Genomic DNA, 26617 nt, shown 5'->3' on the forward strand with positions numbered 1-26617 from the left:
TCCATCCTTTCTACTGAAAAAGTGATTTAACTAAAGCAGTTTTTGCATGGCTTTTGGCACACAGCGTTTATACTTACAGTGCTTGGGCCAAGCATTGGCCCATGACAAGTGGGCCTGTTGGATGCCACCCACTATGACATCTATTTGCTGATAGGTAAAATAGTATCCAAATTGAATTTAGATAAGACCTCTCCCCTCATAAAAGCCTTGGGAGGGTAACACTGGCATATTTCTACTATCTCTGGAGGTCTACATTCTGCTAGCTTTTGGGACTTCTCTTCTACTGTCTCTGGGTCTTGGATTCCTTTAGAAAGATTTATATTTCTCTCTTTGTAGTTGGGCCATAAATTGTACAAGCTGCATCAATACAATGATTTCTTTGATGTGGCTATTAGACAGTATATGCCCTTTTCATAGCAGATCTCTTTTCAGATGTTAAGCACACTATACTAATTACTTAAGTTTTTTCCACTTGCTCCTTTTCTCTTTTTTGTATATTTTCCTCTCTTTGGAATTCCAGCACCATTTTTTTTAAGTGGAGTTAGGTTTCAAATTTACTTAACTGAAGCAAAAATGAAAATAAATTTTATATGTTGCTTCCTAATCCTTTCGTTTTATAGAGTCTAAAAATGCTGCCTTCAGTAAATATATAAGGCAGTATAAGGCTCTCAGCAGATCCCAAGATGGTATTGATTTATAACTAACATAAAAACAACCGTGATATGAAGTGGTACCTAGGTTTTATTGCTTTTATGCTACTATAACAAGAACACCCATACCCACATTCCTGATAATGATCCTTCCCTGGAGCAACATGAAAGGTCACCTGCTTATAGGAAAAGAATAAGATACAAATGATGGAACCTTGTGCTGGGTCAGGGAAGGAATAAAATTATCCAAGAATGCTAGAGGTGAAGTGAGGAAAGCAATAGTAAGAATATGACAACTGTATAGAAGAGGACATGATCCAAGAGGACAGCCTGAACAATATGAGACCAAGTCATTTGGTGGTTTGCCATTCCAAATAAAAAACATAGGCTTAGGCCACAGGGTTTAGCCCCTTGCTCACTGTAGGAAGCCAAATTAAAGCATCCTTGGCAATTGGTGTGTTTTTTTAGCTAACTTCCAAATGATTCTTTCTGCTAAAGAAGGCAAAATCTAACTTCTTTAATATCATTATTTCACATTCTGTGCTCTGAGGTAATAGAAAATAGGTCATAGACTTCTGTGTAATATCCTATCAATTGATTTGGGACCAGTCATTTTTAGCACATTCACCTGACAGAGAAGTTGTAGGAAAAAACTAAAGGATGGAATATTAATTATATTGCCTCGAGCTCTTTCAAGAACAATGTGATATAAATGTAATGTATACATGAATATAATATTTGGATAAATATTATATAATATTAAATAAACCAACTATAATGGTTTATCTCTTCATTTGAATCATCTAATTCCTACAAAGTTTACATTATTATGTTGATATTTTTATGTTGTTTTTACCTTTGTACACTTTCAAGATGTTCTTGCAATGGGAAGCAGTATTTAAAAGTTTTTAAAATAAACGATACTATAAAGATTCAGGGTTTAATTTGAATTTCTTCATTCTATGCTTGCATCCTAAGCTGATTGGCTATAACAAGAAGCCATATACAGTATGGGTGTTCTGGGAATAATACTTTGAATTGGATTACCTGTGATATCCTGGGAATGCTCATTTGCTGCCCAGTTCCAAAACTATGCAGGATTTCTGATTCTCTGCTGAAGGAGAAAGTAGAAAAGAACTCAATTAAAGGAACATGATATGATATCACGTTCTTCAGACAAACAGACTTCAGATCAGGGGCAGCTCCTATTCCTTTTAGACAGAAAATCCCAAGCTCCTGAGAGCTGAAGAAGTTACAAAACTTTCTTTTAACGTTCAGCTGGTTGCACTGTAATAACATGGCCTTCACTATAACCAAACCTAGCCCATTTCTTCTCTGTCAACTTCCCTTAGCAAGAGTTCCAACAATATTGCTGTACACAGAATTCATTGTTGCTCCTTGACAAAGATAGGATGGGAGCAAATGAACAATACAGCAAGCTGCGATGAGCCTATAAAAGTACTATGAAGAGATAAACCTAGAGGGCCAAAACAAATAATAGGATAAAGCAGTGTGTATTTTGGAACAGTCAATTGTATTTGATGCCAGTATAAGGAAAAACAGAGAAACTATTCAAGCGTTCATATACCGATCCAAACAAGATATTTTATTCCCACATTGCCTAGGCTAATCTGTCTCCAGCATATGTGTAGATTTATTGTTGAGACAACAGTTATTAACCCATTGGATTAAATCCAAATTGTTACTTTAATTTAAGGGACTTACATCATAGCTAAGTTGTTCCAAAAAATCATCAGTTGTGTCTGAGTTCAACAACTTGATCTGGATCCAAATTGCTGAGATTAGAGGGAAGGAAGAACACCACGTAATCATAAAATACCAAACAACTGAAGCTATGACTGGGTCTGAATATCTGAATTTTTTCCCCAGAACCAGCTCTTTCTTCTAGAGCCTGATACTAAGCTCCATGATGTTATCTCTTCAAAGTGTTATATTTATCTTATTTTATTTATTTGTATCCTGTCATTATTTTTACAAATAACTCAAGGCGACGAACATATCCAACAAACTTTCCTCTTATTTTTCCTGACAACAACCACCCTGTGAGATGAGTTGGACTGAGAGAGAGTAACTGGCCCAAAGTCATCCAGCTGGCTTTCATGGTTAAGGCAGGACTTGAACTCAAAGTCTCCTGCTTTCTAGCCTGGTTCTTAAACCACTAAACCAAAGAGCATGGAGGAATTTGCAGGATGAATATTAAAGATAAAACATATAAAATAATATAAAAAGACAGCTTACAAATAAACCAACAACCCATGAGATACATGAGTCACATTAAGAATATTTTAATAGTGAAAAAGTTCAGTAGTGGAATGTTTGCAATCAACATCCCATTATGGATAACAGAAATTCTAACTAGGTATATTGGATCTAAAGAAAGTAAATGAATATACAAATTTATTTATTTATTTTTATATTTGTTTGTTTGTTTATTAAATTTGTATAGTCACCCATCTCACCAATATAACCCTGCATGGCTCACAATTAAAACAAGAACTGAAATATAAAAAAAATAAAATAAAACCGTATACTACTATCTTAAAAAGCACAATTAAATACAAATCATCATATAAATTATAATTCCATTTAATATAGCCATTACTAAGGCCCATCACAGGGTCAATTTTAGTAGTTTACTAATTAAGGCATTAGTAATATACCACTAGTCCAATTATCTGTAAGAAGGTCAGTGATTCTCTTCCAGGAACATCTGGGCAATCCAGGAGCTAGATCAGCATCCCCAGACATCTCAAAGTTGATGGGGCAAAACATTTGGGCTGCTTTTTGCATTCAGGAGTTGGGGAGCAAAATTGGTGCCTTCAGTCTTGGAAATGCTCAAATCACATAGTGCATTCTTAAAACTCCTGTTCCTCCTAGCACACTCTGTCCTGCCCCGTCCATGTTTTGGGGTGTGTTCTTCAAAGTGCCATGTAAGACTTATGTGGCCCTCAAACCAAAGGAAATTGTGCAGGGGAATAATCATTTGACAATTGCTTCTTACCAAAAATTTGCAGAGATACAAACTTTGCAGTGATTAATATATGTTAGAGAGCAGTTTGGTGTAGTGCATAAAGTCAGTTGGGTGGCCTTGGCCAATTGGTCTCTCCTAGCTCTGGGAAGGAGACAGCAGCAAACCACTTCAGAAATCTTGCCAAAATAATTGCAGGGACTAAGTCTAAGTCAAAGGCACAAAAAAGCTAGTCCAACAAAATGGCATTCACATTATAGAAGAAGAAAATAAAATTAGATTGCAGAAATAGAATGGAAAATATTCATTTGACATGTCCCTTCCTGTATCAGTACCAAATTCTACAATAAAACCTCCAAGTATCTCCTGTTTGGCCATTGTACCAACATAACAGCTGCATTAATACATCTAGAATGGTGCTAGTATAACAGGATACAACTTCTTTGTCCTAGCTGTATGTCTCTCACCTGGAATATCAGAAGCATAGAATTATTCAGATGAGTCATGCTAGTTGTTAAGCACAAATGCTCTAGATTACAAAACATACATTGAGCCACAGGGAACAAATGACCCTTGGTTGTTGAGAATTCTTTAAGCAAAGGCTTCAAACCCACAGGAAATGAATTTTAAACTGTGAAATTAATTTGGAACACTGAGCTGTGATCAGAAAATTATGAGGTTAGATTCAGGATCTAAATCTAATACTCAGATTAATATAAATACAATTTGGACCAAAGACTTGGTCTTGCTAGGTCCTAGCTATCCTAGCTGTCCATGTATTTGGGAGTGTCAGTTTTGGGAGCTTTCTTTAAACAATAGGTGGCTGTTGTCACTTCAGAAATTCCATGACACATCAGCCCTATTGTGTAACCCTTTTGTAAACTAAAAATAGTTCTCTTTATGACAGGAAATTGCTCTGGTGAAATTGCTCAATTTCTAGGTCACTGTAAAGAAGACAAACACTAATAAGAGAAACTGTAAATGTTCCCTGCAATTTCTGAACACTTCAAAATCCTGAATTATTGAATTTGCTTTACAAGATGTTTGGAAAGGATCAGTACCCATAGATGGGAATGGCTTCTACAAAGCTGCCTGGGTAGGCAATCCTGAGTTAGATGGGGAAGAATGAATTAGCACAGGGCTTTTCTGAAGACCTCTCTAGGGTTCCATGAGAAACTAAGGACAAAAAAGCCAAAATCCCAAGTTCAATTGAAAGCAGCCAATTTCCTATCGCCAGGGTTTTGCTTCTTGATCAGAGCTGTTTTTAACTAACAGACTTTGAATTTGTTTGAAAACCCCTGAATTAGAGTGTCATTGCAGGGAAGGTATTTAGGGAGTGTTCCCAGTCCACCTATTCTAACTCTGCCCTCTGGCTTTTTTGCTTATTATCTCCAAGTCTTGCTGGTCTGTGGACAAACCTGGAATGTTTAAGCAGAGGTGAAATGATACAAAACTCAAGGAAACTGATGTAGCCAAATGGTCTTATTGCAGGCCTTTAATCACAAGGAACAGAGGCTTGTCCTCTGATTCTGCTCAAGTAGTTCTTGCTGAAAGATGGATATATAAAGTAAACATGAGGCAGAACTAAACAGTGCACAGTCCCAAACCTTTCTCCTACAAACCTGACTGCAAGTAAATCATTTATCTGAAGGAAACATTCCTCCAAACGTCAGTATAAAAAAAATGCAAAACAAATTCCCCACCTACGTAAATCTAAGGGGAAAATATTGGTCATGCCCACCCAAAAAGTATGTGTGCGTCTATACTGTATACATGAAGATATACCACCTATCTTCTCTGGGTGACAAACAGAAGATAAAAATAAACAGTTAGAATCAATTATATGAGCCAAGTTAAAGTCCCTGTTAAAATCTCCATAATCAGACACACATACTGTGCTTCCACTAATATCCTGGTCCTGGTGACTGCAGAGGGCAGGAGTAGAGAGGAGCCAGGATGGGGCCTCCGGAATTTCCAGGGAAGATTTTTCCATGAAGCAGGTGCCATGACAGAGAAGGTATGCATCCTAAATCCTAGCAGCTGATCCTTCTTCATCAAGGGTGTCTCAGAGCATGTCTACGGTTCCAGATCTGGTGGAGCAGACAAAGACCACTAAAGATAGGCAGTCCTGCAAGTAATCTGGCCTCATGCCACATATAGCTTATAAAAATGCTGCCTCATTCAGATGGCATGCAGGGACAAAGTAAAACTCCATGTCAGTGCCATTCTAAAAGCTTCAGTTAACCTTCATGATACATCCTTTCTGTAATTCGTGTGTATTTAAAGTTTGATTTCCATCTCTGGTTCTTGCTAGGACAGGGAGTGCCTGAGGCTTTAGCTGAGATAATACCAAGGCTTTAATTATCTGAATGTTGAGCAACTGCAAAAGTCACTGTACATCTGTCGTAATGCAACCATTATGCCAGGGTTCTTCCATGCGGGAAGGCATATTATTTGGAAAATAAAACTGCCCCTCTCACTTCCATAAAGGGCCTGGTTGGATCATATGATCAACTCTTGTCGTTTACAAGGACTGATATCTCCTAAGATGTTAATGGTTAAATAATATGCAAAACTTTATTGCATAGGGAATGATTGCTTCATAGTTAGTCCAAAATACCATCTTGATATGTTTATTATGATGCCTTCAAGAGTTTCAATCAATAAATAGGAGAAAAACAGTGAGATTGCATGAATGTGTTGATGATGTGAACAAAAGGAAGGGGAACTTAAGGAAGGGCTATGCATAAAGGTGAAAAGATGACCTCAAAATAATCATGATAGCATATCTTATTACAGCTGACTTGAGCCTTAGATTTGGTACAAAAGATTTTGCTATGTATCTCAAATACAATCTTTTTAATAGGTAGTTTTAAGGTTTCTCCCCTTTGTAGGATGTTAAGTATTTGTTGTGTCTTAAGAGTCTCTTTGGGGGATGAAAGGAATGAATGAGGTTGTCAGAACTTCACAGGAGCGGTGCCCTACTCTTCATATTTTCTGTTGGTTAAGAGTTAGTATCTTTTTGCCCTTTGGTCTTATTAGGACATCAACTAAAACCTCTTCTAAAAAAATTTCCACCCTTGATTTGTACTTGTACTTGATTTGTTCCAGTGGAAGGAGAGTTGTCTCTTAGTGGTCATGTTGGCTGCTATACCTTTGGATGAAAATAGCCCATTATCTACCCTAGATTATTCATGTCATAGGTGAATTTGCTGCTGAGGAAGAATGAGTTCAGCTAGTTGTTTGAGCCATAGAACAGAGGTGTGGATGAAGACACATATAATGAAAGAAACACTTGTGGCTAAGGCTGTATACTTGTGAACTCTGTATTACAATAACATCCTAGGTGCTTGAGATGATTCTCCTTATCTTTGTTCCCTTTGACTTCCAGAAGCAGAATCGCCAAAGGGGTGTCTACTAGGAGAATTGTGCATGGAATGCAGGATGAAATAAGGCATTGGAGGAGAGCCATTGAATCAGGTCCACCACGGTGATGTCCTAGTAAAAAGTAATGAGGAAGGGGGATTGGCCATCCAGTGCTGCTGGCTTTCATTCAGTTCAATGCCTGGGGAATATGGCTCCGTGGTGAAGTAGCTGTGAGATTTCTGAAGGCTATCAGCAGCAAGTGGCTTGTGGCTAGCAGGCTGGTAACCATGATCATGTATCCCTGAGGAAAACATGTAATGAATATTTTGTTGCCAAACTACTGGAGCCCATTTTGTTTATCCCCTGCCATCAGAGAAATTCTTTGATATGACCACAGAGAGTGAGTTGTTTTCTGGAGTTTACTAGTAAGAGTACCTGATAAAGTCTAAGGAAAGTTAAAAGGAATGACCTGGCCACATGAGTGGCTGCCAGAGTGTTCAATCATGCATAATCCCTGGACTAAAAGAGGGCCTGAATTACAATGGGATTCACTGAAATTTAAATGTTGCCAGGGGGCAGGGCAGTGGCACACTATTAAATGCCCTAGTTTTGTTGTAGCAAAATGAGAAAAGGCAACAATCACACACACAGCATTCCAAATAAAATCAATTCAGTCATTCTAGGTAATTATTAGCTTCTTAGCTCCTTTTGTGTTTCAGGTGTGTGCATTGCAAAGAAGAGATTGAGATTATGTTGGCATTATGACATTATGTCTTGTGATTGAATGTCTGTAAGCATTGATCCTTGTTGCTTTCTTTGACCAATTATCTCCAACTTTATAGAATATAGATTGGACTACATTTCACTGGCTTTGTCCAGTCAAGGATAATATTGCATCTATGATGTCCTGGGCCCAACCAGCAAATTGGACATTATCTAGGGACTAAGCCTATCTTCCCAAAAACCTTGATAGAATTAAATGATTACATGGAAGAATCTCTCTCTCTCTCTCTCTCTCTCTCTCTCTCTCTCTCTCTCTCTCTCTCTCTCTCTCTCTCTCTCTCTCTCTCTCTCTCTCTCTCTCTCTCTCTCCCTCTCCCTCTCCCTCTCTCTCTCTCTCCCCCTCTCCCTCTCCCTCTCCCTCTCTGTATGTGTGTGTGTGTGATGCCATTTCCAGTGCTGTACTGTTGGAATCAAAGAGCTTTGAAACTGGTGCAATCTTTTTCCCCCTGAAAAAAAGCATGCAAGCGACCCAAAAAACCCACCCAGTTTCATGGGTTGCTCTATACACTATACAGCAAAAACAAACCAAATTTGAAAAATCCATTCCTGTCTACTCTGTTCACAGCACTATTCCCCAGCCTGTTGCATTTCAGAGGTTATCCCATAAAAACTCAGATCAGAAAATAGCAACCTTAGTTGGAATGACAAGAACTATAATTTAATGGAAACATTGATCACTGTGAAAAACCACACTTACATTATTTTTGGTTGCACCACAGCTGGGCTGAAAATACATGTTTTGGCTGCCAGATACAACAATATTAGGGGATCACCGAAGAATAGAACTTCTCTTCACGTGGTCCAACACAATTTGTGAAAGTGCCCTTTAAGAAGCAAGCAGTTTAAGCAGAAGAGGAAAGTATTTAGCATACAATTCAGTTTTAAAATAGAGCACATTGCCTGGATACAGAACATAGATGACATTTCTTGAAGCAAAATGATAAAAGGGTAGAAGGAAATGCCATATTGAAGTTAAGACTAGTTTCTTAAGACATCTGGAAAGTTAAAGTAAGCCTTACTGAGACAGAGTGAGAGCTCACTGTCTCTACCACATCTCAATCTTTCCTCAGCCCAATTAGGTTAGGCATCTCAATTGCATTTTTAGGGTTTAACTATGCTATCATATGTATAGCTGAGAGAGAAATCCATATAATACCAAGCAACGGAGGCTGGATGTATATCTCACCTTTCCACCATAGTTCCATGCAGAGCATATAATATTTGCCTTCTCTAATATTATCCACATATCAGTTCTGTGGGATTGGCTTAGGCTGTCAGATAGCGATTGAACCTATCCAGTGGCAGAATTCAGTTCTCATGGCAGAATCAGGGTCAGGTTATAAACCAGAGTCATTCTCAGCCCTAGTCCAATTGTAATTGCTACACTACTTTGAAAAGGTTAGAATATAGTATTAAGAAAACCTGAAGATCCAACACTGTGAAAAAGTGGCAAGGCAAAATGCTATAATATTACAGAAAGTAAATATTCTTGAAACATGTGGCTAAGGACAAGTTTTCTAAAGTTTCTTTAGTACACTCAGCCAATAGTCCCAGCACGTCTGCTTGATTTTCTGAACTGTCCCCTCACAGACAGGTGTGAAACCTACTGTACTGTCACATGAGTGTCTCTTTTATTTTGCCCTTGTTCAAAGCATCTTTCTAGGACACGGGTGTCAAACTCGCCACGTCATGTGATGTGGCTTGACGTATCGCGACTCTTTTTGCATTGCCGGCAATGGGGTAGGCGCAGCTTTGGTATGATGAAACCAGCTCACGGGCCGGCAGTTTGACACCCCTGTTCTAGGATCTCCATAAAAACCCATAAACTGATTTTAGAAGTTACCATGTGGATTTCCCTAGATTTTGGCCAAAGGGAAATATTTTGGTGACAGGCTGCTGATTCTTTCTGAAATACACTCTCCTTACCACAAAAACAAATACAAATAGAATCGTCTGCACAAAGGTCTATGGCTAAAACAGGTGGTTTCTTTCTACTGTTCTTTCCCTGGCTCAAGGGCTGTGAGGCTTTTTATCCTTTCACAGGAGCTAGTAGGCATTGTAGCTTGGCCACCAGGGGGCCTGTAGTCCAACAAAAGAGGATTGGAATGAATTACTGGGTTTTTTTTCCCTTTTTTTAATTCTGCCCAGAGATCTGAGGGAATAAACAGCAGCAGTGAGCTGGCAAGGCAGACCAAAGTGTCTCTCTGTCGTCGCTCAAGCAGGACTGAGACTTCAATCTCCTCGCTTATTCTATTCCCTGTCCCTGACCCTCTTTTAAGACCACAAGTCAAAGTGAAGAAACTTTTTCCTTTTCTCACTGAGGGCAGTGACATCTCTGTTTATTCGGTGAATTCCTTTCTCTGCATCTCTTCTCTTTACCTCTGTTTTTCAGAAAGAAGGATGTCTTTGCCTTGGACAGGTATGCTTTTGCTTAGTTTTCTGCAGCCACTGGAAACCTTGATGAAAGAAGGAGCTGTCCCATTTATTGAAGAAAACTATGCACCCTCCAGAATGGATGCAAAGGCTGGAGAAGGTCACTTTAAAAGACACATGAATTCCAAAGGCATCCTGATGGAGTTACTTGGAGAACTAGGCAGGATGAGAGACTCAGAACCAACTTGCAACCATGAAGAGCAACAGTTCTCAGAAGAACAGCTGAGGTGGAGAAGAACACGTAGGGGAACGAAAGATGATGATGGCAAGTCAGTTCAGCAGTATGTTCCAGGAGTCAAAGTAGAGTTTCCTCAGCCTGCAAACCCAGCCACTTTACAGCCAACAAAGCCTCCAGCACCATCCAGCACAGATCCTTTTGAACCCCACCAACAGAGCCCGGCGGTCTATGGTGATAGAGAGGCCCAGGTTAATAGAACTGTGGCATTAGGAAAGCGTCTTCAGATACAGAACCCTCTCTATCCAGTGACAGAAAGCTCTTATAGTGCTTATGCTGTCATGTTCCTGTCGCTCATTGTCTTTGCTGTGGGCATTGTTGGGAACCTCTCAGTCATGTGCATTGTCTGGCATAACTACTACATGAAAAGTGCCTGGAATTCCATTTTGGCCAGTCTTGCTTTCTGGGATTTTCTTATCCTCTTCTTCTGCTTACCTGTGGTCATCTTCAATGAAATTACCAAGAAGAGACTGCTGGGAAACTTCTCCTGTCGCCTTGTGCCCTTCATGGAGGTAAGAGTTTCCTCTGCTAAGCTCTAGCATATATCTTCAGCAACTTTATATCTCCATTTGGAGAACAGAGGGATAATGTTATTTGTGCTTGGCCAGCTTTATGTTTTGAATTTGACTTAATCCAATGACATTTGGCCTTACTAATACCCAATAAGCTGAGCTTTCCTAACATCAAGTTTGAGGAGTGATTGATTGATTGATTGATTGATTGATTGATTGATTGAGCTATAGAAAACACCATTTCTGTTCCAAAGATGATAACAATAATGCTTTTGGGAAAAATGGAAACAAGCACAGTTATGCTTTTTTCAATGCCAATTATTTGAAGAATGTTTCTGTGTTGACCCCAGAGATACAAAGCTGAAGTTGTGCCTTATATTTCTAGGAGATAATAATGTGCAATTTTTATGCAATCATTAATAAATATTAATGATTAATAAATATTAATGATTCAACCATTAATATATTCTAACTATTAATAGACTGTCCAGCAGCTTGGTATCTTCCATGTAGATAGGGCTAACGTATGGAGAACAACAGGTTAAAGGATGCTGCATTAATAGATGAAAACTAGGTACTTCTCACATTAAGATTATAAAAGTGGAGCTTTAAAGTCACCTCAAGAAATAAGATCTTAATTAAAAAAAAGTAAGTGCATCTAATGCTTGTGCTGAATCTATAATTAGCAGGTGTAGGCCTTCTCTAGTTTGACAGCTCAAGACCTAGACTCAAGCCATCATTTTTTAGAGATCATGCACATTTAATTACACTGAGTAAAGATTCTTCTATAATTCAAGACTGAGAGTTCTGAAAGGAAATTGCCAGTCTAAGAGAAATTCTTGCCCAATTGATATAATGCATTTCAGATTATACCTGCTGACCATAGGCATAGGTGGTGGACAGGAACATAGGATGAAGAAGGAAACAAGTCTAGAAGATTATCACTTGTAATTGGTTGAAGACCATTTAATTGTGAAAGGATGGTCTTCCTTAAATTATTCTCCCTGAACCAGAGAATTTTACTTTTAATAGGATAAGATGATAGCAAGTAAAAGTTTAGCTATCGTTGAATCATTGGCTGAAAATACTGAATTTCTTCTGAGGACACAACAATTGTTACTATTCTAATTCTTTAAATCTCAGGGGCTGTTAAATTAAAAAAGAGTTATTAACTACCTTGATCAAGGTAATCATAAATGACAAATATTTGGAAGCCATATAACCAGGGTGAAGAATTTATGGATCTCTGAATATTTCTGAACTACAGTTGTCAGCATCCCTGGTCATATCCAGCAATACCCAGTGAGAGAGAGTTTGGGGTATATATCATAGTCATCAACTTACTCTCATAACTAGAGTGAGAGAAGGAGATATTGAATGAAGTGACCTTTTCAACAGATCATAAATCTGTACAAAACCTGCTATGGTGTAAAACTTTAGCTTTGCGACTCATGAAGGTTATATGTCTTCCCTAGGAGTTGGGCTTCTCCTAAGATGAAAAGGAGAGAAAAGGAGGAGCTGTGTTTTGAGCGATGTGAAGTTTCCATGGAAAATCTATTTGGCTGAAATGCATTACCATGGAGTCTTTGTTAATAACGGCAGGGAAAGGCCATTTTAATTTTCTTTCAACAGTGCACTAGGGATTTACAAAAACACAATTAACTAGATACGACTGCAACAGCCTTACTTCCATAAATCCAAATTTCACCATATCACTTTAAAAGACTTGCAAGGATGGGGACATTGAATTCAGCCTTCCACAATCTTGTCATTAGATGGTATTTTATTTATTTATTTAAATTTATTAGCCACACTTCCAATAGATTTACATTTCTATCAGCTGGCTGCCACACCAAACAGGAACATAACTGAAGTAAAACCTAGGCAGAGATCAGCACCAATAGAAACCTGCTCAACTGGTTGGGCCTGCAACGAATTTACAGGGTCTGTGCTACCATCACACTTATCCTCAAGCCTTTGATCAGGTTGTGACCTTTACTTGGAAATATCTATTTAGTTTAGGCTATATGGAATAATCTCTTGGGCCTGACATAAACAATAAAAGAACTGGAAAGGATTTTAGAAATCACCTAGCTCAGTGTCATAGCTCCATTAGAGCATCACTGAGAGATGACTATCCATGCTCTGTCTGGACCTCAAATAAAGGAGAATACATTAGAGTAAGTTTGTTCCAGTAGTTTACTGTATAGGGTGCAGAGATCTTCAAACCTGGCCCTTGTGACCTGGCTGAGGAATTCTGGGAGTTGAAGTCCATAAGTCATAAAAGGGCCAAGTTTGAAGACCTCTGGGGTAGAGAGTCAGAAAGTTCTTCCTCATACCTGGCTTAAATCTACATCCTTATAGCCTTTAATTAACTGATTCTGGTCCTGTCCTCTAGGAAATAGAGAATAGGTCCAAAACTTTATATTCTATTAAACAGAAAGTAAAATATTGTGTGTTGGATATGGGATAACTGAAAATAGAGGTGGACTGCTTGCTTAGTAGTATCTAACTATTCCATCTAACAGATTGTCATAGAGAAAAATCTATCCATCGTGGTTTACTCAATAAAGTTAACCATAGATTGACATTTTCTGTAAAGACAGCAACACTTTTCAGAATTACCACTAGCTCCTATGCCATACTGTATTTAGAGCACAATTGAGTTTAAGGACATGCATTGAATTCATACAGTGTCTTTAACCAATTATTGATTTAATACATTTCTGACTTTACAATATACATTGAATTATCAGCTAGCCAATAGTTTAGATTTGCATATTAAGCTAAACCAAAAAAACGTAAACCAAGGTTAACTATCCCAAACCAAGTTTAGAACATTTTTATGCTAAACCTTTATTTATTTGTTTATTTGCTTGGAAAATTTATATTGCTGCCTACTCGCTCATGGCGACTCAAGGTGGCTTACAGGAAATAAAACACAATATAAAAGAAATAAAAATAATAAAAAATAAAAATAATAACTAATCTGGCTAAGTGTACTATATGAAAACAGATATTGTTGATTTTAATGACTATTTTAAAAGGTTTTTTAACTATTTAATATAATAATAATTAAAAAGTTGGAAGGGACCTTGGAGGTCATCGAGTCCAACCCCCTGCTCAGGCAGGAAACTCTATACTATTTCAGACAAATGGCTGTCCAGTCTCTTCTTAAAAATTTCCAGTGTTGGAGCATTCACAGCTTCTGGAGGCAGGTTGTTCCATTGATTAATTGTTATAACTGTCAGGAAGTTTCTCCTTAGTTCTAGGTTGCTTCTCTCCTTGATTAGTTTCCATCCATTGCTTAACCAAACAGCAGCATGCAAATTTAATAAAATAAAATAATTGAAACAATTATCTACTCCTTTCATCATTATTTATATCTTTGATTCCGTGCACTCCTATTCTGTTGAATCTTTAATGAATTTGGAACTGTGAGTTCTTTAAAAGATTTTATAAGATAGTGCCATGCTATTAATGCGCAAAACTGGAACATTTACAAAGCAAGGAACAAAATGGGGGTGTGGATCTCGGTTTTTATAATATCTAAGACATAATTTCAAAAGACCAGGTTCCTTCTGTTTGTAAGAAAGCAGTTGGAAGAAAGCAGCTGAAATGAGGTGAGTACTGAAAGCAAGGTTTGTTTAGACTGAAAATGGACAGTAATGGTACATATCTGATGTGAACAGTTGTGCACACAAATTATTTTCTATCAAACATAATGAATAGATTGTCCTTCCTTAGAAACTTCAATGTTCCAATGTAATTGCTATAACTTTCCTGCTCAGTGAAGGAGGATATGAGAGCAAAGCAGGTGATGGACATCTGTGCATGATTCAGAGCTTGACTAAGGGGACAGCAGAGTACATGAAGGAGGCAGAGAAGACAATGGGTCCTTGATGTAATATGACAAGGGCACTAACAGTTGGATACATCAAAGGCCCGTTGCAAAATAGGAAAATGCAATCATAGGTCAAGTACTTATTCTTGCATATCCTTTCACTGCCAGAAACCATGCTAACTGTGAAAAATCTAGGCAGACTTAGGTTACTATGCAGTTTTCTGCAGTATTGAAAGTACACCTAAAATTGGAGCTACAAGATCTAGGTTGCAAAAAACCAGATGACAGTAGATGGTGGCAAAGAGATGTGGAAAAACCTAATGCTTTGCTGCCATCTAGTGATCTTAATGGTTTTTGCAGTCCAGATGTAATAGACCTGCTAAAATTAAGCATTGGCCATCTTCATATTTATTCATTCAGATTATTTTCCTGTTAGATAGGTCATTAAGATATTTGATTTTGTTTCTATGAAAGGTTGAAGACTATTATTTTCTTTAAACTACCATATTCTGATATTCACTGATGCGTTGATTATTTGTTTATTTTTGCCAAGTTTTTATCTTCCAGGAAAAAAGACCATCTGCATGGAATTCTACATATGAACCAATAGTTTCTCTTTTGCAAAAACTGTTCTGTATCATTGAGTTTGTTTTTGCATGTAAGGCAGCAGCTTGGCAGCCCAGCTGGGGGAAGAGAGAGGAACTGAATCTTGTGAGCAATGGGCCGGCGCGCGCACACACACACACACACAGCCCTTGCTCAAGTGGTGGGCCAGCATGAGAGGTAGGCCAGCATGCACGTGCGCAGCTCAACTTGGGCAAGCGGCAGGCTGATACATACGCACACGCGCGAGTGCCCTCTGCCCTGCCACTCATGCAAGTTGAGCTGCGTGCACCTGCGCTACTCTCCAGCCAGCCACTCGTGCAGCCCAATTTCAAATAGGCCACGGCCCAGTAGTGGCCACAACCTGGAGGTTGGGGACCCCTGATCTAAGAGATTACAGTTATCCATATGGGAAAACAGCAAAGGTGTCTTGAAAGGGATAATTTGCAGTGGAAAAATGGCAAAAGCAGAATCGCATTTTGCCATACTGTCCTCCCTTCAAACTATGAGCTGCCTTAGTATTCATATTTCATAGAATTCATAGAAAATTGCCTTAAATAGAAACTATTGATTTCCCCTCATCTCACTGAATATTTGTCTTTATTTTTGCACCTGTTTTATTTATCTCAGAATAACTAATAGATTATATGCTAAAAGTTCATAGCTTCATAACAAAATATTGTCTAAAATTAACACTAGACAATTCTATCCATATCAGTAGAGTCACAGTAAACGTTTAGGTCATGTAGGAACAACTGTTCACTGACTTTTGTCCTCGGTTAATTAGATATACAAATCTTCAGATCTGCATAGATCAGCCAAATATCAGCCAAATTCTCCTGATGTCATCAACCCAGCTGTCTATATTTGCACTGCTGCTCCTACAATGTCGATAACTGAATTGTTAATTCAAGAACTGTAATATAGTCTCTAATATTTTCCTGTTGTGCCAATAACTTTATGGCTGTGATTCTAAGCACTGTTACATAAAAGCTTCCTACCAAAGCAGCAATTATCACCTGCTGCATTTCTTTTTTCCTCAGGGACTTGTTCAGGTTGTAGATGAAAGATTGTAGGTTTGGATTATTCTTCATAAAAGAAACCCCACCGGAATATTCTGCAAAATGAGATAAAATGTAGAGATCTACTTTAAGAGATCTGGATAGCATCTATTTAAGGACAATTATTTTAAATGGATTTTGTTACAGCTGCTTTGCTAATGTCAGTACTCTTTGCTGTCTGTCACATCAGGAACCCTGCTGCAAATTTGCAATTCCATTATAGACCGATTCTCTGAGTCTTATACAGCTTTGTATTTTCTCCACAAAGGTTTTCATACCAGAATTTTACTTCAGATGCCTCTTAATTTCAACCAAACATGAACTTGTTCTGCTTGTGTGTGTGCGTGTGTGTGTGTGCGCGCGTGCGCACGCGCTTAAGAAGGCAATGGCAAACCACTTCTGGAAAACCTTGCCAAGAAAACTGTAGGGACTAGTCCAGGCATTTGCCAGAAGTCAACCCTTCCTCAAAGGCAGATATATACAAAAAAAAGTATTGTAGTACATCATAGTATTATAATAAAACAGCAGAACTCAAGTTTCAAATTCATTTTGAAGACATCCTCCTGTTTGCTGCATCATGCTAACATGGGTATCCATCTTGAAATCTCTTAACTTATATTTTAGAAACAGTTGATGGTACAACCTAACTGGATATTCAGTGAGACATTGTTGTACAAGCCAGCAGAAGCAGCCAAGCAGCCTTAATCTACGAAGTCCTCTAATCATATAGTGTAACTGCTTGGAACATCGAATTCTTTATTTGGGTTGCCTTTTCAAACAAGCTCTCCACAAACCCCATCTTTCTTTAGCATTCATCAATATGATGGCCACAAATACGAATATGGCCTTGCATCAAGTTTTTTAAGCATCCATTGAAAGTTCATAGTTTAATAAACACCATGAGAGATTGTACCCTGGAATTGCTCTGTTTTGTGCTGGTTTGGCTGCAGTTCAAAGGACACAAAACAGGGAAGGGAGAGAAAAGGAAGAATAAAGAAAGTAAGCCTCTTTGCTTGATTTCCAAAGCTTCCGGTGTTAAATGAATGCCCTTTTTTCCTCTGAGAAGTGAGCGGGTGCCTGCAATTAGGGCCCGGAGCTCTTCAGCAGTCTATAAACAGCTGTCCAAATGAGGCGTAGTATTTCCTGAACCAAAGGAAAGCACAGCATTTGTAATGGAGAGTGTTGTGCAAGGAGGCGAGCCCTCCCTCCGCCTCCCTAGCTGATATTTATTCATGTTCTACATTGTCTGTCCAACCCACCCAGTGTTTGGCATTTTCTCCTCCACGCTTCGCCATCTTCCCTTTTGGCAGACAAGGATGTTTTCCTGTGATTCTGAATGCAGCGGAAATTAACAAAAGCTGGTTTGGGACGTCAACAAACTTACTTAACTCATTTGATGCTCAGAAAGTAGATGCATTTTGACTCAGTGATTTTTTTGGAAAGGACCAAAGATTGTTTAAGGACTACTAGCTAATGACCTAAGAATCTCTCCTGATCTTTTAAGGTGTTTCTTCCATTGGTTTTTCCTTAATAATTGCCCTCTGTAAAAAGAACCATGTAAATCATGGAAGCATGATATTCAAGGAACAGAATAAAGGGATGGGAGACAAAAAGCTTAGGGGGGGGGGGTTGATATGGTATATATTATTCCTTTTTAATTACATTTGTTAGTAAAGGTGTTGCAATTTTGTTGATTTTTATGTCACTCTACAGCAGGGGTAGTTAACCTTGGTTCTTTTATGACTCGTGGATTTCAATTCCCAGAATTCCTGAGCCAGCTAAACTGGCTCAGGAATTCTGGGAATTGAAGTCCACGAGTCATAAAAGAGCCAAGGTTGACTACCCCTGCTGTAGAGTGACATAGTATTTCTCCTGTAATTATTTAGGGACAGTGTCTTTGAGTCAGTTCAACTCCTAACAACCACATGGATATATCTATGCAGTTTTCTTGATATAAATATGGAATGGTTTGCCATTGCTTTCTCCTGGAATTTTTTTAAGCTTTCTATTGACTAAGAATTCCCTAGTGGTTTCCCATCCAAGAACAAACCAGGCTGGAGACTATTTAGCTTCTGAGCCATGTGCTGGCAGCTGCTGAGACAGGGATACGTGATGTCATAGTCAGCAGAAATTCACTCCACATTCACATTATAGTTTTTAAAACTGAATCTTTGCAAAGAAATAAGAGGTGCATCTCTTCTGCATTTGTTGATTAAAATTAAAATAGAAGTGCAAACAGTGCTGACAGTGCCAAAACTGTTTTTAAGTCTGCAAGATCTATTTTCATGTGAACCAAATGAAGGCAGCTGCAAAACAGAAGTTATGGGATGTGGAAACTGAAATGAGTATAAAGCAATCTGAAAATGTACCAGCTTCCAAAATGGTTCCTGATATCAGAGTAAAACTCCCACATGCTTCTGTTTCCTAGCAAGTCCATCTTTGATTTTAGGAGAAGAATGGGCTTTTTGCTATTAACATTGCTTTATTGTTAGGAATTAGTAACTTTCCTGATCTATTGCCAATTATTCAAAGGTCCACCAAGGATCTAAATGTCCTTCGGCTCACTTTGAATATAAGGAATCGAAAAAAGATGAAAATATAAAAGAGGGGAAACCAATTGGAATAAATGGAGCAGGAAAGTAAGATTGTTACTTAGATGGATATTTTAATAATTTAAAATCAAATAAAGAACTAGAAAATCAACCACATATCAGTGTCCACATATTTGGATTTGTTAAACAATATTGGATCCATAGTGTCCTCATACATTGCAATTAATTGGGAAGTAGCTAAGGAAAGATAGTAAACAGAGAGTCAGAAGCATTTTTTTCATATCCTCATAGTTAAGAAAGCAAATATGCTTCTTTAAATATTGTACAAAACAATCTTTATTAAGCTGCAACTCCCATGCTGATGTTTGTAGGGAAACATTTTGGGAAACATGGTGTATTACACAACTTCAACATCAACTCTACATGGAAATGCTCAAGAATAAAAGCTGATATATTAAAAGGTCACACACATTCCTTGGTAGAGCTGATCCCCCAAATGTGACTTATTCTGTTCAGGTTACAGAATTAAATGGGATTATTATTCTCATAACAGACACTAATATTTAAATACTGTATGCATCTTTTCATATGAAGATATTTGCCATCTCCCATGCTGCTATCTCTATTCTGGAGAATTATTGCACAAACTTGTATAGTTGCTCTTGGAGCATTTAAAAAGTGCTGGAATTTCCTACGCTAGAGACAGGGTTTATTTTTTCTTTGAAATCCTTTTGCACAAAATTGAAAAATGTCTGTATTCCCTCATTAACTTAAAAGTTAAGGAGAGGAGAATGTTTTATTTCACTCTTTGACCATCTCAGTTCAACCACTTCTCTTTATTATGCTCCTAGGTGACTTCTTTGGGAATCACCACCTTCAGCCTCTGTGCCTTGGGCATTGACAGATTCCATGCGGCTACCAGCCCTCAAGCCAAGCTCCGCCCAATTGAACACTGCCACTCCATCATTGCCAAGCTGGCTGTTATTTGGGTGGGTTCCATGACCCTTTCAATCCCAGAGCTCCTTCTTTGGCAGCTGGCACAGGATACCTCATCAGTCTCTGGTGTAGTGTCTGACTACTGCACAATGAAACCTTTTCAGGAGCTGCCTGAGTCAATTTACTCTCTGGTTCTCACTTATCAGAATGCTAGGATGTGGTGGTACTTTGGATGCTACTTCTGCCTGCCGATCCTCTTTACCGTCAGCTGCCAGCTGGTCACCAGAAGGATCAGCAGCTCAGAGAAGACTGAATGCCGTGGCAATAAGCATGGGCAGTGTGAGAGCCAACTCAACTGCACAGTGATTGGCCTGACAGTAATCTATGGTCTCTGCACCATTCCTGAGAATGTCAGTAATATTGTTGTGGCCTATCTGTCTCCTGACATGACAAAACAGACCCTGGACCTATTAAGCTTGGTCAACCAGTTCTTCCTGTTCTTCAAATCTTCAGTTACTCCTGTGCTTCTACTATGCCTTTGCAAACCCCTGGGGCAGGCCTTCATGGACTGCTGCTGTTGCTGCTGTGATGAATGTGGTCAAGAAACTTCTTCCAGTGATGGTGGTTCTGAAAACAAAATAAAAACCGAGATGTCCTCAAATATTTTGTTTGACAAGACCCGAGAGTCACCTCCCCCTGTAGGGGCCATTGGTACTCCATGCTAAGCTCAATCATCCTAGTGGTAGACCGACAGCAGTTCTTCCGCTATCTTTTCACAAGACCAAAAGTTGTGGTTTCCTTTTAGTATTAATTGGTGAAATAGCTGGACACTGGAAGTGGGAGCTGGTGTCTATCATCTGCTTGTTCCAACACTGTCTTATAAGAACAACTTATGAACAAGGCATCACCAATAGCTATCTCTTCTCTACTGAACAGTTACCAAGGGTGCCCTTGACTCCCCTGATCTAGCATGACTAGAAAGGCTGCTGTCCTGAATGCGAAAGATGCTGTGGAAAGGCCCACTTGCAACCCTTTCAAGACAGAGAAATCACCTGTTTTAAAAGAGTTCATAGTACACACTAACCTATTCTGCACTGAAAGAGGAACTGTCCTCTTCTTCACTTCTTTCCCAGAGACAGCCTTGTATACAAAGTCAGCACTATCTAGCCTCAATAAACCCGTAGACTAAGTAGAAAAAGGTTCCAGTCACTTTATTCAAAATGTGATAGGACAATTAATCATTCTGTCAGTATCTCAAAAAAAAAAAAAGTGAATCTGTCCACACGGTATAAACTAGATTTCTTGTCCAACCAAGGAATCAGGATTTTCCACCAGGTTTCACTGTATCTTGTGTTATGTGTGTGTGGGGAAGGGGGGGAGGGTAGGGGGATTGTTTTTTTTAAATTCACACAAAAGACCACAGATTGGGGTATTTTGATCTATCCGTGCTTTAAGGTAACTATTATCACATGCTGTACTTTAGTGTAGATCAATTAACTCATTGTGGCATCAGTGGCGGTTTCTTGGCAATTTTGTCTGTTCTGGCATCCAGTCTGTTTTCTTCTGTTTCTCAATCTTTGACCGTCTCTTTTCACATTCATTTTTACCAACTTCTTTATTTCATTCTACAATTCCTCTGGTTCCTATTAATGAGGCTCAGAATTTCAAAGTGAATGTTTTCCTTCAAAATGATGGTGGGTCAAGATTGTACCAGGAACTGCTTGGCTTTGTTCTTCTGCTTTAGTTCTTTCATTTGGAACTTGCACATGAATGGTTCATGATCTGTTCTACAGTTATCTCCTGGCTCTTTGTTGTTATAATTGAGATTTTCCACCTCCTTGTGACAATACTATAAAGGTAGTCCTGACTTATAACCACAATTGAGACAGGAACCTCTGTAAGCAATGTGATTTTGTTAAGTAAGTTGCGCCCAATTTTATGACTTTTTTTTTTGCCATCCCGTTAAACAAATCACAAAATTGTTAAGTAAATTCATTGACTTTACTTTTTGGAAGCCCTCTGGGAAGGTTGTAAATGGTGATCATGTGACTCTGGGATGCTGCAACTGTCATAAATACATGCTGGTTGCCATTTAATCATGTGACCATGGAGATGGTGCAGTGGTGGTATGTGCAAGGACCGGTTGTAAGTCGCTTTTCTCAATGCTATCGTAACTTCAAATGGTTGTTACAAATGGTTGTAAGTCGACGACTACCTGTAGTCAATTTGATTTCTGTGAACTCCTATCGGGCGATGTCTACATAGATGCATGTTGTTTTGGTTGCTGCAAAACTGTTAGCAGTGAAGAAATAGCAGGGAATAAATAATTAGATGGGCAGAAACAGATACAGGCTAATTGGGATTGGAAACTCTATTAAGCAATGCAGATGTAAGTTGAAAAACCCTATGATTGTGCCATTCAGCAACAGCAGTTAGTTGCTGACATTAAGTGATGACAGTGCGATTCACTAATCAATGACCTGATACCACCATGCCTTCCAACTTACTGTCAGCTTTTTCACTGACTGTTGTGGGAATCTGACAGGAAGGTCATGCAGGGATGGTCAAGAGTACAAGATCCAGTCATCACTACTGCTGGTTCAGTGCCATTGTTAAGTTCAAATGGTTGCTGAAGGAATGATCACTAAAAGAGGGACTATCTGTAAGCCATTCTGCTTCCTTTCTGTTTCCTAGGCTATATAGCACAGTTATGTCTCTCCACCTTCATTCCAACAATTACAAGAGACCTGTCCATACTGAGCCAACTTCAACAGCACTGCAAAGTCCCTCTTCCAGTTTAAGGTTTCACATTAAACCAGTAGTAGATCAAGAGGCCCTTAAGAGGCCCAAGATGCATGTTCAAAATTATGATATTTGTACATAAAGAGCTCTCATACTTCCTTCCCCCCAACCTCTGTATGTAGTTCTCAGGGATTTATTTTTATTTTTTTCTCAGATTTTAATTATCTTCTTTTAAAGCATTAAGTAACTTTATGAATAAATCAGATCAACATTCCTGATACCCAAAGTAAAGGATTATTGATCAACAGTAGTGCATATATGGTTTCCAGTTCTCATGCACATTGGGATATTCAGGTGGCATTAAAAATGTAGAATTTACTCTATTGGGAAGCCTAATTGGCATTCGCTTGCAGGTCTGATACATAGTATTTCTTGTACCATGTGAAATGTTTACCAGAATGATGAATTTTTGTCACTATATGGTACTGCACAGCTTTTTGTGGGCAACTGACAGTCAGTCAGAGACGTTAAGTTCAATAGGGACATCTCTCTATGCTTTTTCCCTCATTGCACCAGCACCACATGAAAAGGGTATAGACACTGAGAATCTCTTTGCAGTGTTTTGCCTTTTTGGGAAACAGCTGGGGAATATGACCTGTGTGTGATCCAAATGTTTCAAACACCCATGATGGAAAGCTGCCACTGTTTATGCTATTTATCAAATTGACATCCGTGGAAGTTTACGCTTAGCAGTTTTGATCGTGCAAAGGTTGATTAAACTCATAGATCAATGCCCTATTGACAGATTTTATATGAAAGAAAGTGTCACAGAACACAGACAAGAGGTCAAGTGTAAGTAATGCAAGAAGCAGCAAGTTTGATTTAAGCAACATGAGATGCCCATCAAGCAATTTTCTAGTCTTCTCTATTTCTTCTCTATTAAACTACCCTTTCCAAATCTGGTCCTCTGCAGATATATTGGACTACAGCTATCATCCCAATAGGTTGGCAAAAGCTGTTCTAAACTATCATTGCCCTGCAAGAATGCAATAAATGCAGCCCCACAAATAAATAAGGAACACTTAATGGAGGAGCATCTGCTGCTGTGCAGTCTTTTACTATTTTGCCCTTCTCTTGATCAGCTCTCCAGCAGAGTACACAATACTTAAAGGAAAAATCCATTTCTGTGTTTTAAACCACAGGGGCAGAAGACAACATTTGTGCTCCATTTCCTTTCAGCGCTTGTCAGCACCATTTTGGACTGTGAACACTGGAATTCAACCATATACATTAAACCCAATAAATGAGTGGTCTGTCTTCCCCAACACAGACATTATACTTGATTCAAGGGAGGGCAATTTTTTCTTTCCCCTGAGGTTCATCAGTTTCAGATCACTTTGTAAACAGGTCTGAAAGAAGCAGTGGGTGAGATATCAATCCTCTGGGTTGTTTTTTTTTGGGGGGGGGATCCTCTCTCTTCCCTCTTCCTAACATTAGGTTGTGAGAACAGAACAAATAGCCATGACATTTTTTTTAGTAAAGATTTTTAAATTAGACCAAAGATTGGTCATCCCTGCATTAGTGACTTCTCCCACTGGATAGCAGTGCATCGATCTATATGCCATATACGTACAATCCAGTTCCTTCTATGAACACAGATTTCCTGTATCTTTGGTGCTGTTCAAAATTTATCTTTATTGGTTTTCTGAGATTTAATATTGTTAACTCAGGTTGGTAACATTGATGTCTAAAAGGGAAGAGGTCTAACTCCAGGTATACATCAAATAATAGGGTTATGCAATTGAGCAATTCAATCTAAGCTAAATTTTAGCTCTGGGCTACCTTGTGCCTTTAACATTTAGAGCAATAGTAAGTGAAATTATTCTTGCCATAGAGATGAAGAGATGGAAATACTTAACGTCCTTGAATGTTATGCAGCTCTTAAAGGTAGATAACTTTTCAGATAGTACTAAACTACAATACCCAATCACTCCAATCATTATTATGGGGCTGATAGAAATTAAGTGTCTAATGTCTGAAAAACCAATATATTTCACCCTGTCTTAAAGCTACTGTCATATGTCAAGGAGGAAACACAATCAGTTTCTTCCTATCCAGTATCTGAAGGCAAAGCTTTCACATCATAACTCCTGATAGTTGCTTTAGCTTTTTTCCTTTAAATAAGAATATGAATTGGAAGGGTTATGCAGGGATGCACAGTATAACATTCAGTGCTCTGTTCAAGGCAGGAAAGTACTGTATCCCCAAGAAGTGATTATCCAGCTTTTGCTTGAAAATCTATGAGGAAGAACTGATCTGCCCCAGGATTCATTTTAGTGATGTTCTTACTATCAGCAGCTGTCTTTGCAAGACAAGCTTTTCAAGGGTTACTTAACCAGTCAACAACATTGTTTGTGACTGTACAATGCTGAAGCATAAATTAATCATATTGCTTGGGTTGCCTTCAACTCACTGAAATAAAACATGGTTGGCTAGTTTGCGTATGCCCGATATTACTGGATTTGTAATTATTCCAAAGTTGATTGGAATCACTGTCTACCACCATGTGCATTGTGTAACATCTAAACCAGTCACAATATGATTTTGTTCCCAAACTGTATTTTCATCCAGGCAAAAACTATACTTGTTGAAACTGACATAGTGGACTAGTATTGAAGAAACTTGTCTTCAAGCTTCAGTTCAACTATGTGGCCAATTGGGTGATTTGGGCTCCATTATTATCTCTCAACGTAGCCTAGCCGAGTTGTGAGGATAAAAGGGAAAATAGATAAATAGGAACACCATCATGAGTTTTTAAGACGAATAAAGGCAGATAAATCTAAGCCATCATATTAATGTGACAGTATCATAACTATAGCTTATGCATGAACAGAATCTCTCTCCCTTAGAAGGATAAACTTTACCTCAGTTTTAGACCTAAGCAGTGGGTACAAATAACAGCAATTAGTTTCACAGCTGGGATGTGAGTTAGTTCAGAATGTTTTGAGTTTTATTTGTATATATTGTAGTTCTTACTCATAGATGTCAACTACTTAGTGGTGGGAAATACCTCTGCCAATAAAATAAGGAATGTGGGAAGGGAAAACAAATCTAATATTTACTGTGCATTTCTGAATTACATCCATTAGCAGTTCCTTCCATAGTGCTAATGGAGACTCAGTGGAGAAAGCTGTTCAAGCTAGTCATGGTCTAACGGCCAGACTTTTTGACAGGGTACTTACTTTACATTATGTCCGAATTTGCTTAACATAGTTAATAAAACCACTAAGCGATAAACCAGCGTTTACAAGCAAAAAAGCTGCCAAATATCTATTCACACCACCAATACAGTATGGTATAGTATGATGTGTGAATGAGACCAACATTAAAGGCATCATTATCCAAATTCCATCCCAAGGAAAGGAGCTACCATCTAGTCCCCTGTGCTGATCTTTTGCAGAATGACTGAACTAATCTCAAACAAACAGGGAGAGGCTCAGATTTTCATAAAGCTTCAATACTTCTGCTTGATCCAGATGTTTCTCTCTGTTCAGGGATTGTTGTAGAATAAAACAAGCATCTTCTCAGGAGCGTTTGCTTGGCTGCAGCTCTTTTTGCTTTCAGGAGTGCTCCTCCCCTAATTTCTCTGTGAAGAGAGACTCCCAGCTCAGTTTCCTGAGAGCTGAAGCTCCCTGTACTCTGCTTTCTTTGGATTGCACCCTCAGAAGGGAGAAACGCCCAGAGAGGGAGGCAGTTGCTAAGGGATGGGCTGCAACTGCCACAGGGGGATCTGTAAGGGCTTTGTAGGGAATGACACCCACAGTCCCTTCATGGGCCTGCTGCCATGGAGACAAAGCCTCTGTCTATGTACAAAGAAAGTGATGTTTGGACTGCTGCCCCCATTAGCAAAC

General features: G+C 38.7%; 1 protein-coding gene across 1 annotated transcript; it reads left to right on the plus strand.

The window, feature by feature from the left end:
- The first annotated feature begins 9983 nt into the window (after window positions 1-9983).
- On the plus strand, window positions 9984-21155 carry GPR37L1 (G protein-coupled receptor 37 like 1). Its single transcript, XM_015818301.1, has 2 exons — window positions 9984-10968; window positions 19880-21155. The coding sequence occupies exons 1-2, from the start codon at window positions 10189-10191 to the stop codon at window positions 20687-20689; spliced, it is 1590 nt and encodes a 529-aa protein (XP_015673787.1). The 5' UTR covers window positions 9984-10188; the 3' UTR covers window positions 20690-21155.
- Window positions 21156-26617: the final 5462 nt, after the last annotated feature.

The sequence above is a fragment of the Protobothrops mucrosquamatus genome, unplaced genomic scaffold (genome assembly GCF_001527695.2).
Source record: "Protobothrops mucrosquamatus isolate PMUCROS unplaced genomic scaffold, P.Mucros_1.0 scaffold712, whole genome shotgun sequence".
Taxonomy (NCBI): Eukaryota; Metazoa; Chordata; class Lepidosauria; order Squamata; family Viperidae; genus Protobothrops; species Protobothrops mucrosquamatus.

Bases quoted from the DNA above. Each gene is read 5' to 3' on its own strand.
- GPR37L1 (XM_015818301.1), top strand. From the start codon at position 10,189: ATGTCTTTGCCTTGGACAGGTATGCTTTTGCTTAGTTTTCTGCAGCCA. The intron at 10,969-19,879 runs GTAAGAGTTTCC...TTATGCTCCTAG, and splicing joins GCCTTGTGCCCTTCATGGAG to GTGACTTCTTTGGGAATCAC.